This window comes from Dermochelys coriacea, chromosome 21, assembly GCF_009764565.3.
Source record: "Dermochelys coriacea isolate rDerCor1 chromosome 21, rDerCor1.pri.v4, whole genome shotgun sequence".
NCBI classification, from domain to species: Eukaryota; Metazoa; Chordata; order Testudines; family Dermochelyidae; genus Dermochelys; species Dermochelys coriacea.
In genome coordinates this window covers 5,773,244-5,785,424 of record NC_050088.1, presented here as the reverse complement: position 1 = coordinate 5,785,424, position 12,181 = coordinate 5,773,244, and the positions used below count along the sequence as shown (strand labels likewise).

At 43.8% G+C, this 12,181-nt stretch overlaps 1 protein-coding gene across 5 annotated transcripts in view; it reads left to right on the top strand.

Annotated features, from left to right (window-relative positions):
• IKBKE (inhibitor of nuclear factor kappa B kinase subunit epsilon) overlaps nt 1-3,740 on the top strand; it is a 40,293-nt gene extending 36,553 nt beyond the window's left edge. For 4 of the 5 annotated variants that reach the window (XR_006276560.1, XM_043500672.1, XM_038379529.2 and 1 more), the window contains exons 20-21: nt 773-844; nt 1,830-3,740. Coding sequence is in view for 4 of the 5 variants with exons in the window: in XM_043500672.1 (XP_043356607.1) it covers nt 773-844; nt 1,830-1,863 (106 nt within the window). In the remaining variant the exon portion in view is untranslated. Of the gene's footprint in view, nt 1-665; nt 845-1,829 lie in introns of those variants that run through there. The other variant, XM_038379533.2, reaches the window with a different exon arrangement.
• Nucleotides 3,741-12,181: the final 8,441 nt, after the last annotated feature.

The following is a 12,181-nucleotide window of genomic DNA, read 5'->3' as shown; positions in this document are numbered from 1 at the left end:
AATCGCAAACTTCATGATTTCAGATATTTAAAATCTGAAATTTCACAGTGCTGTAATTGTAAGGGGCTTGACCCAAAAAGGAGTTGTGGGGAGGTTGCAAGCTTATTGGGGGGGGGGGGTTGTGGTACTGCCACCCTCACTTCTTCCCTGCTGCTGCTGGTGGCGGTGCTGCCTTCAGAGATGGGTGTCTGGAGAGCGGCAACTGCTGGCCAGGAGCCCAGCTCTGAAGGCAGAGCCACCGCCAGCAGCAGTGCAGAAGTAAGGATGGCACGGTATGGTATTGCCACCTTTACTTCTGCACTACTGCTGGAAGGGCACCACCTTCAGAACTGGGGTGCCTGGCCAACAGCTGCTGTTCTCCGGCCACCCAGCTCTGAAGGCAGCTCAGAAGTAAGGGTGGCAAAACTGCGACCCCCTAAAATAATCTTGCAACCCCCCACAAATGTCGTTTGGACTCCAGTTTGAGAAATGCTGGTCTCCCTTGTGAAATCTCTCTAGTAGAAGGTAAAAGAACACAAAACACCAGATTTCATGGTCCATGATGTGTTTTTCATGGCCGTGAATTTGGTAGGGCCTTACTTACACCTCCTGCTGGGGAACGTTTCTCTTGTGTTCTTCGTGATGTTAAGCCATTCACTTTTGCACACGCTGTTCTCCTACCCGAGGGTGAGGACTTGCTGAAGAGAAGAGGACTTCCATTTCCCTTCTGCAGGAAACCCTCCCACTAGCAAAACAGCATGTGTGTTAAGAGGCTTGTTTGTGTCTTCATCAGAATGAAGGAGCTTCGGGAGCAAATGAAACTGGTAGCTGATGACCTCCAGAGCAACAACATCATCATTGAGCGGTAAGAGAGAGTGCTCTGTGTGCAGCAAAGATACTCAGCCAAGCATTTACTTGCCTCCTCGAATGTCTAGATAGAACTTAACCGGCTGCTTGGGAGGAGCATGGGATGGTTGGGATATGAATTTGACCAGGAGAATAGTGCTGATCATTGGTACTGTAATGAGATAAAGGAATATAAGGTCTACAACAAAGTTATGCCAGCCAACTGAGCCCTTTCTCACAGTGATATTAGGACTATACTAAATTTACCTCCTGACCTAGCACTTCTGAAGAGTTTACTTGCCTTTGAAGTTATGTCTGACCTTAGCTTATGTGAATGCCTACCTACATTTCACCCTGCCATTTCAGACATTCCTCCTTTGTTGCGCTGCACTGTTCAACAGCTGCTGTTTTCCACTCCAGAAGTAGCTGTATTGCAGTGATGGATGAAGTGTTTCCTGTATGCACTTAGCAAATGAATTTGTAAAGAATTTCTGGATGAAACATTCTAAGTGCAAGATAGGCCTCCTACTGCTAAGAAAAACATCTGTCACTTCTCCTGGTCCTTGGGTCTGAGGATAGCAAAGTGATTTAACAGCATGAAATATATCTCTGCTTACAGATAGAGAAACTGAGGCCGAGAAAGGTTAAGTGACTTGCCTACACCACCTCAGTTACCATGAATGCTTCTGAATAAAAAGAATCAAAATGTCAATATGTTTCAGGCTAGAATTTAGAGGGAGAAAAATTCTCTTTTGTACCTGTGTTTGCATCCCTGCCTGCTTTTAGAGACATTAACTACATTGTCACCGTAGACCTGGCTGTGAATAAAGAAGAGCGAGCAGGTGTGTTTTGGAAATGAGCGGTTTATTTCAGGAGAAGTGGGAGCAAGCTGCAAAAGTTTGGATCCACAACCAAATTCCACCCCAGAATTCAGGAGTGTATGAATCCAGGAAGGTTGCTTTGTGTCCTTCTCTAGTATAAACCTTTTGATTTTGTTCCCACAGGTTAAGTGGGGTTGCGTCCACTCCAGATGTTTGAGGGAGATGTGATGGATGTGGAGCTGATGAAATAGTGTTTTGGTTTTTAAATTACATCTCACACTTTGGGTCAAGATCAATGGAGAACTTTAGCTCAGACATCACCTTGTCCTACCTCTCTGCTCCAGCACTTTGGCACAATTCACCAGCATTAGCCTTACCTGGGCTGCAAGCCTCAAGCGCTTGAATACTGGCAGTGTCCCTAATGTTGTTCAAACATTACCCTGTTTGGGTTTCCTTTGAGAAAATGGATTGTTTCCAGTATTGTACATTTCTTTCTTGTTCCCATGGAATTGCTGACTTCATCCTGTATCAAGGAGGCCATGCTCTGTTAGATGAAATGGGTTAGATTGAATCAGCATCTTTAAGCCACTTTACATCTCTCCCACCCATGGAATACAAGCAGAAGTCTCTGTAATTTGTGACTCCAGCATAAAGATGATTTTCCATTACGTGATCTCCTGGGTTCTTTATCCTTGTCAATTTTGATCATCACGGGTCCTTTCCAGGGTGAGCCTTGTGCAGGAAGTTTAATGGACTCAATGGACCAAAGATCTGCTCCAGTATGGAAATATTCCCTCTTCCAACTGGGAAAAGGTAGAATATGGACAAAGCAGAAATCAACGGCACCAAATCTTCGAAGAGCTTCTCTTTGGAGTGTAGCTGTTGTCAAATGTCTGCTGGAGACTGACTAGACCATCTGGTTGTGTTTTGTCACTTCCTCTCCACCTTAAGTCGCATGTGGTCTGATTACCGATTGCCATAAGAATAGGAAACAATAAGAACCTTCTGTTGCTGTGTCTTGTAGGTATATTTCCAAAGCAACACATGAGAACTGTGCTTATACACACATGCGCCCACACTCTCCCTGAGTAATTACATAGGGAAGACATTGTGTAAAATCCTTGAATGTGACTTCCATAGGCTGCATCCAAACTCATCTTTACACATGGGAAAGGGTGATTTTTGTTTTGGGATGAGCTGTGGAAGTCAATGCCAAGCAGACAGATGATCTAGCTGTGAAATGCTGAATTATTCTAAATCACTATTGGCAATTTTAATTTAATTTAAATCTGTTAAATTTGCATCCCATAAGGGATATAGTGAAAAATGTTCAAAAGTGACTTGAAGACCTAAATTGTATTTTTAAAAGGGACTTGAGCATTTAGGAGCCTGAATCTTTTTGAAAGTTAATGGAACTTCAAGCTCTTAAGTGCCCAAATCACTCTTGACAATTGGGCTTTGACTTCTAAATCACTTAGGCGCTTTTGAACATTTGTTCACAGAAAGCTACACACATGAAATGGATGGTATAAAAATAAATCTTTCTGGGATAATTTCACTACCCACTGTTAGCATTCCTTGACAATAGGGGCCAGATCCTCAGCTGGTGTCTCCATTGGAGCTTCACTGATCTACACCAGCTTCATGATTTGGCCCTATAAATTTCAATCTTGTTTTCAATCAGGAATCTCTTCTTTCTTGAATCTCAGCTTTTAACCGCCACCAGAGTTAACGAGAGCTGTGTGCGTGTATCTAGATCCCATGTATGTGATAGCAGAACACCGACTACCCGAATGCTTCGCTCTCCAAACCTTCTTTTCTAATACTCTGCCCTGGTGCCCTCTTGGCTCCCTGTCCCTTGACTCTGATTACCAAATAATCAGTGATCCAAGTGCATTTGGTGGTACAGTTGATCTGGATCCTACAGTGTATCAGATGCAGAGAAGGCATCTCTTTTTAATGCAAACCAAATGTGAAACACAGGAATGGTCTGGTTTGTTCGGAGAAGAACTTGTAAATGGAACTCATTTGCTTGGTCATGTCTGTGGTGTCTGTTAATGTACATGTGATAATAGAGTAAAATGGTTACAGAAACGTTGTTTTGTTACAGAAATAATTACTAGGGCTATTTATAATACCTCTGCTCCAACATGCAGAATAGTGTCTCTGGAGTTTGCAGATCTGGACAGTCCCAGACTCCCAGTAAATCTGACTTTGCAGCCGTTCCAGGAAAACATTTTGTTCGCTTTCATTAGGGAGATAATGCGCTTTGACAGTGGATGCAAAGGTGTCTGTGTTTGTGATACATGCACAGGCCCCCATCCTGCTTGGGCAAACTCCATGTGCTTCAATGGGATTCTGCGTGGGCACAGGGGTCTGCCTGCATGTGCCAGAATGCGGGATCCAAGCCATAATTTTCAGGCATGGTTTTGAAGATAAATCCACATGAGAGCAAACGAACGATGGGTGTTTCATGTTGTTGTGTGCAGAGTTCATTATACAATGTGACTGCATTTGTAAAGGAGAAACAAATTGTTTGCATGTTCTATAGCTTGATTTATTGCTGCTCCCCAGCAGGCCTTTAGGGATTAAAGTTTATCCCAGAATAACAGAGACTGGGGCCTTGAGGAAGCATGACCTAGTGGATAGAGTAGTGGACTGGGAGTCATGAGAGATGGGTTCTATTCCTGCCTCTGCTGCTGACCTGCTGGGTGTGAATAGAAAAATCTATTCACGCAACCGATTCCCTTCTCATGCTCTTTTTGTTCTGTTTGTTTGGATCCTAAACTCTTTGTGGCAGGGGCTCTCTCTGATGTGTCTGTGCAACATCCAGCACGATGGTTCCCTGAGCTTGGTTGGGGCCTCTAGGTTCCACTGTAACAAATAGCAAGAGAGACTGAAATAGGTGTAAGCAAAGAAAGAACCATTTGTTATCTTCTGAGTTTTGAAATGGGGTAGTCTTTGGGTCAGAGAGACAGGGAAACTGTTCTCGATGGCAGGAGCTGCTGAGGAGAAGGCTCTCGCACCAGCAGCATTGAGAAGGGAGCAGGGAGGGATGCAAAGATGAGGCCAGTGCTGATTGAGCAGGGAGAGAAGGAGGGGAGACTAAGTCCATGAGGTTGGCTGGAGTGAGTGTGTGGAGGACTTAAAACAGGGCAGTTGGGAGCTGATGGCTGAAATGAAAGCTGAGCAAGTGGAGCTGTTTGAAGATGCCCTGGCTGCTTTGTGTGTGTGTGTGTGTGTGTGTGTGTGTGTGTGTGTGTGAGAACAGCCACAGCCCTTCCTCTGTGTTGGTCTGGGAGAGCTGGGACTGAGGGAGAGGGGAGTTAATTCCCATATAATTGTAGGCCAGGAAAAACCCGAGATCTATTCGAAATCCCCGTTGCTCTAAAGTCGATGCTGATTCCAAACGCTTTGTCTCCAGTCTTTATGCCCCGAACTTCCTACAATTTTTTAACGTTGGGCTTTACGAGGGGCTGTAATCCTTAGCCGTTATCTGCTGACTCAGCTCTTTGCTGGCAGCAGTGTGTCAGGTGGTGATATAGGAAGCTTAGGCTCTTTAGGGGGCCAACATTAGATGACATGAAGAAGCTATTTGCAAGCAGAGTCATTTCCTGTGTCCTTTTCTATCTTCCCGTTGGGTGATTTATGGGTGAAACCTCCAGCGGAGGGGAGCAGAGAAACCCATATAAAGGTCTCCAAGCTGCAAATGGAGCTAAACTGAGTGATGATGCAGCTCACAGAATGTGGGAGGGCAGGGGGGTTGCAAATGCAATGCCTGTCTGAGAGATGGTCATTTAGAACCTTGGAGCTGATCATTTAAAAGGGGAGGGAATTCCCCTGGTGCTCTCCCCACACACACGCTTGTAGATAATTCACTGCCTATGCCCCCTAGACTCTTACTTCTCATTCTACAAAAAGGGAACGATGCCAATGATGCAATGTAGAAGGTGTCCAGGGGTCTCAAGTGGTAAACACAGGCTCATTGCACTCCTTGGTCCTTATAGCCAAGTGTTTATAGCCATTTAGTAATGATAAGTGGAGAGACAATGTGATAAAGAGGGTAGGGAACTGGGCTGGGAGCCAGGAGACCTGGGTTCTATTTCTGCTTGTGCCCTTGGCCAGCTGGATGACCTTGGGCAAGTCACTTCCCTTTTCTTCATTTCCAAGCCTGTCTATTCAAATTGCAAACTCCTTGGGGCAGGGACTGCCTCTGAGTGGATGCCTACAGCACTTGGCTCAATGGGCCTCTGACTCTTTCGCAATGCAAATAGGTGCTTTTGTACTGGTGCTACCAGGAATTCATCTCCATGTCTAGTAAAACTATAGTTGCCTTGTGGTTGTGGGTTTTCGCTCCACTGCACACTGGTGGTAGATATGTTACGAGTCAGGGCAAGCTGAGTGTTTCAAAGATGTGATGGAGTATAACAGCCCCTCTGTGTCAAGCTTCCTGGTCAGTTTCCCAAGATTAACTTCAGAAAGAGAAACTTTTTATTGTTGGAGGAAAGTTTCACAGTTACGAAATTTAACGTTTCAATGCGTTTGTCAGTCCCTGCCCCTTCATAGTATTTCTTGCTAGTTTTGATGATGATTGAAGCTATTAGCATTTTTACAATATGACAAACTGGATACTTTTAAGGGAGGAAGTAGTATCCAATGGTTACATCAGGAGACAGGGAGCCAGGACTCCTGGGTTCTATTTCCAGCTCTTGAACAGAGCATTGGATCATGTGCTCAGAGTGAGGGACTAGGAACCAAGACATCTGACTTCTGTTCCTGGCATTGGGTCTGATTATGGGACTGGGTCACCAGAGGAAGGGATTTGAGAGCTCAGATTTCTGTGTCCTAGTGGATTTGATTTTACCTTCACCAAGTCACTTCACCTTCCTGGGCTTCAGCATCCACACCTACATGCTGACAATAGCAATACTGGGCTGCCCCTGGCGATTGTTCAGTCCAAGTGCTTTGAGAGCTTCGGATCAAGGCATGGGAAAAGTGCAAAATGCTTGTAGTTGTTCACTCTTTCCAGCCAATCTGCTGATCCCACATATTGAAAGAGAAGCTGGGCTGCTATCCAAGCATGAATGTCTGAATTAATAGCAAACAGGATACTAAGAATGACTGTCCCAGCTGATCTGTAAAAAGCTGTTGTTTTTCTTTTCTTCACCTCTTCTGCAATTCCCTTTCCAATGTGTTTTCTGTGGCTAACCATTTGTTTGCTAAACAATCAACGGTAAACCCCACTGTCAAACCTCAACCCCCGAGTGAATGTTCTGGTTCCAGAGCGTTGACTCTTCTTCTGTCCTTCGAGCAGTCACGTCCTTCAGGTTCAGGCAGCCTGACAGGTCACTTTGTCATTATGATTTAAAGAAACTGAACGGTCCCAAAGTACTCTAAGCCCTGGGTGTATCCTTCACCCCCTGACAATAGGGTGGTGTCGAGCTTAAGAGAAATTAATAGCCTCACAGTCTTGATAAAACCTCCACTCCTTGTGCCTGATGGGCTTTTTATTTTATTTTATTTTTTGCTTCCTGCTTGGGGAAGCTAAACACTAGCTGTTATTACTGTTGCACATGATGCATACAGGCATAGGGCTGCTCCCTGGTTAACGAGGTTAATTTCAGATCTGCATACCCCACCTTTTGAACAGCCAGTTGTAGGAAGGACCATAAAGAGGTTTCTTTAGGGATAGAGTTGGAGAGATGCGTTAGGAAGAAATCAGGATCCAACCCTCCAAAGGCCACAGGACTGGGCTGGAGATCAAGGATGGGAAGTTTTCTACTTGATTTTCTTTTGGCATTATTATTATTAAATACATGTATTGTGGTAGCACCCAGAGGCCCTGATCATTGTGCTAGGGGGTGTGTGTGTGTGTGTGTGTGTGTGTGTGTGTGTTTGTGTGTGTGTCAATGCGCGCACACAGTTCCTGCTTCAGCATTTACAATTGAAGTAAATGGCAAAGGACAAAATGTGAGTACAGCGGTTGGTGGGGGTAGCACATAGTAAAAGTGAGTATTAGTTAAGGTCAGTTTAATATGCAGTGGTCACATCACAAGGGCTTGTTTTGCTTCCTTGATGCAAACGTGATCCCTGAAGGATAAAACTTTTTTTAAAACATCAATTGGGGGCCCACAACATGCATAAAATGAGCCCCAAACTCTACTTTACAGGAGAGAGATTAAAAGCCAAAATTTTCAGAAGTGGCCCCCAACCTTAAAGTCCCCCTGTTTTTGAGTGTCTATCTAAGGCACTTACATGGCCCCCATCACTATAGGATTTGAGATCCCTCATAATCTTTACTGTGTTTATCATCACGCGCTCCTATGAGGTAGGGCAGTGCTATTATACAAATGGGAACGGGAGGCATAGAGAGCCTGTGACTCGCTCATGCTCACACAGGAAGGCTGAGGTGGAAAAAGGACTTGAACCCAAGTCCCAGCTAGTGCCCTAACCACTGGACCATCCATCCTAACTCTTGAGACATCTAGGAGCTGTTCTTTCAGACGCGTTGAACTGCCATTGTTTTCAGTGGGAATTGTGGGTGTTGCGTATCCACAAAGTCAGCCCCTGGGTTTGTCTGGTTGAATGCCTCAGAAATGAGGAATCAAAAAATTAGTGGCCACTGGGGCTAAAATCAACTTGAACTAAAATCGTTTGTTGTATACCCAAGTCTGAAACATTAAACAATTTAAACTGTGTTAACGTAACACTTCTGCAAAGACCGTGGTGTTAGGTATAAGAACCACCTCTGGAGACTTCTGGAGGGAAAAAATTGTATATACCAAGTGAAATCTGGCACAGAATCTAAATGTTCCCTTTACAATCCAATTTTAAATACCCAGCTCACAAACCAAAGTACTGTCTATCGTGAACACGCTGGGAATGAGGCCGTTTTAAAAACTTTACCCACAAATTATTTTCTAAGAACCTCCTAATTTATAAACTAGCATTTAGATTTGTCTGCCTTAAACATACTTAGAACTCTTGGAGGAGCAGAGGACCGAAGCTGAGCTGGTGTAAATTAGCATAGCTCCCTTGACTTCAATGGAGTGGCACTGATTTACACAAGCTGGGGTTCGGACCAGGAATTGGTTGGGCTTTTTTGCCAAATTTCCTTAAGGGCTTCGCTAACAGCTCTTGTCCTGTTTAAACTGCCATAAAACAGCAGTTAGATGAAACTCCCTGAATCAACATGAAACAGAAATCCTCCTGCCAAAATTATTTGGCTTGTAATTTTCTTATGTTAACCCTTGATATAGAAAGCTTCTTTCACTCCCTTCTGCACCCCGCCACATCCCCCACCATCTCAAGCAGCTGGGGTGATCCCTGGCCTCACTGAAGGTGCTGGCTTTCTGTAGGGCCAGAATTTCACCCCTTGTGTTTGGAATCTCTCAAACAAAAATCAACTGACCCCATAGATTTTTTTGTTGTTTGTTTGTTTGTTTGTTTGTTGTTTTTTAATGAACAAATGAGCCAGGGGGTGGGGGAGAGGGGCTATGTGTGTGTATCTTTCTCATTTATATCTTTTAATAGTCACCTCATGATATTCACTGTCAGAAGATGAGATGCGCTGGTTCTTAAAGGTTATTTGGGCTAGGTTAACTATGATTTCTCACCAGCTTTTTCCTGGCGCGTACAAACCTGCTGACAAATGAAAATGGAAACATTTTTCTAGGGAAGAAACTGTATCATCTTTTCTGCAAAATAGAGCTTAATGGAATGTAGCTGTCCAGTCCAGGAGCTTGGGAAAAGAGCAGTGAGCTTGCTTTTTCCCCAAGTACTCTAGCATGGCTATTGCTGTCCTCTTGCAAGCAAGCCCTGGGCTGTATCCCTATGCAAGCTTAACCTAACAATTTAAAGAGACTGTCCAAAAACCTGCTTTTTTTTTTTTAATGCTGCATTTTAAAATCTAAGTGGGAAGAAAGGGATGTTTTCCTGCTCATTCCCATACAATACTATTTTGCATTTCTGTAGCACCTTGCCTGGAAATGTGTAAGAAACATTCATTAATCTAGCCACACTGATCTGCTCTGAATCCCCATTTTACTGATAGAGAGGCTGAGGCATAGAGTGTTTGGTGACTTGCCTGAGGTTGCACATGGATTCCATGGCACAGCTGGGAGTAGAGCCCGGGTGTCCTGACCCTGAGTCTCATGCTTTGCTCTCAGAAACATCCTTCTTCCCGAGAGTAAGACGTTCTTTCTGCTCCTCAGAAGATGCACAAGATGGGATTTTCAAAAGTGCTCATATATGAAATCAGGTATTTGATTTTATACAGGAACAAAATGAGGCCAGCGCCAAGCGCTTCTGAGAAGCCCCTCCAAATGATCGCACTCTGCCCTTTTCTACTCGGAAATCACAGACTTCTGCACTTTGTGTTCCTGTCACAAATACGGATTTGTCACAGATACCTTGTCTTCACCCCTTTGTGCACCATTATTACAGAGCAGTGTGCAAACTTTCCCACTCCCTGGCCACAAGAGCAGACACGGCGGAATCAGACACACGCAATACACTGCACACGCGCGTGACCTGTAGGTAGAAGGTTTTCTGTTGTGATGGAAGGGGACTTTCCTCCAAAGGGAAGATCAGCTTCTCTGATGGAACCCCGCCTCTGCAAAATTTCCTGTAGCCTGCTCCTCCAGCCTATGTCTTGGCATGTGCTATTAAATGGTATAAAGAGGCAATAAGGGTGACCCCTTCCGGTATGCACAGGGAATTTCCTCTGGCGAGAACCACTAACAGACTGAATCCAAAAGCAACTGGGGAATCCCCCAAGTTCTTAAGTGGTCTGGGATTGTGAAACCATTTGAAACTGAAGCTGTCTCCCTGAGTTTTTGGCAGAGGAGCAATTGACCAAAACAACTTGAATCCTCTCAAATGGACTTGGGCTTTGTCCTGCAAGGATCTGTGCTCAGAACAGGCACACAGCCGTGCACACCCTGTGTCAACTAGAACGGGTCTGAGTCTGACACACAAACAGTTAGCATCTCAAGAGGCACCCAAACTAGAGTGGTGGTAAAAAAAAAAACCCAAAAAAAACCCAGGATAGAGGTGGGTGGAAGATCAGAAGCAGCCTGAAATGCCACCTTGTGAAGCAAATAACCCATTGTTGGCTCCTGGTGGGCAGTGACTTTTACTCTGAGCATGTATTTCAGCCCCCTGAAAGTTCACATTATAAACACGTTGATACAGTGACCACAGTATGTCACCACAATATAATAATGGTGGATTGCGGGACTGGCCCTGATATCCTGCTTGCTCCGTAAGGTAGAGGGGTAAGTAAGACGATAGTTGTATTTAATGTTCAGGATAGGTAGTCAATGTCTTAAGCATAATGACAAGTTTCAGAGTAGCAGCCGTGTTAGTCTGTATTCGCAAAAAGAAAAGGAGTACTTGTGGCACCTTAGAGACTAACAAATTTATTAGAGCATAAGCTTTCGTGAGCTACAGCTCACTTCATCGGATGCATCGTGAGCTGTAGCTCACGAAAGCTTATGTTCTAATAAATTTGTTAGTCTCTAAGGTGCCACAAGTACTCAATGTCTTAAGCGTGTCTACTGCTTTCTCTCAAGTGATGGTTCATTTACTAATCTCCTCTTGTAGCAAATAGTCCTTTAACAAGCTGTATTGGCCCATAGTGAGGGGAAGTGTTTTGTCCAGCAGCTGTGTGTGCATTTTATGCTAGTGAAAACATAAAAACCATACAGCTCTTTACAGGTATATTGGCTATGTATTAATACCTGCCAAGCAAATATTTAGATTCAGGATGAGGAGGGTTATAAATGTCTCCTATGGTGTGTCAGATCAGAGCTGAGTAAACACCTGACTTTTTTTTTTGTTTGGTGTTCAAAATTCAATTAACTTCAATTTGGTTCGAACAAAACATGTTTGATCTGATATGTGTATTTATTTTTTTCTTTTGTTTTGGGGTGCCTTATTCTTTCTGGTAAGTAAATCTAGCTCATTTTTTGAAGTAGATGGCATTTTCAAATGAAAAATCAAAATGAAAAGTTTTTGACTTACCCTAAATATATATAATAGTAATATTATTTGCAGCCAAAACTATTCACTTAATTTGATCTGAATTTGCAAATGGTTTGGGTGAACCTGAAACTATATTTCTCGGCAAATAAACTATTTGTCCAGAAGATTTCACCCAGCTCTGTTGTAGAGAACTTCCTTTAGTGGAGGGGCAGGGGAGTGTTTCATAAATAAAATGATGACATGAACAACAACGTCCAGCATTTGCTCACTGTACTGAAAAGCAAACAAGGGAAACACCATGTTGTGTTCAAACGGTTTTCCCAGGAATAAATTCTGCTGTTGGTTTTGGAGCTGTGCAGAGGTAAGAGCCCTGGGCCTATCTAAATTCCACCTGCAGTTCCACCTAGTTAGTTGTTGTTCTGCCTCAAACAGTTGCGTAGCGTGGCTCTGTGCTGTTAAACAGCTGCAAAGTCTCACCTCAGAGGTTGCTGCATTTTAGTTGGCGGAAAGCAATTCGTGTGTATATAATTGATAGCTCTGTTTAAATA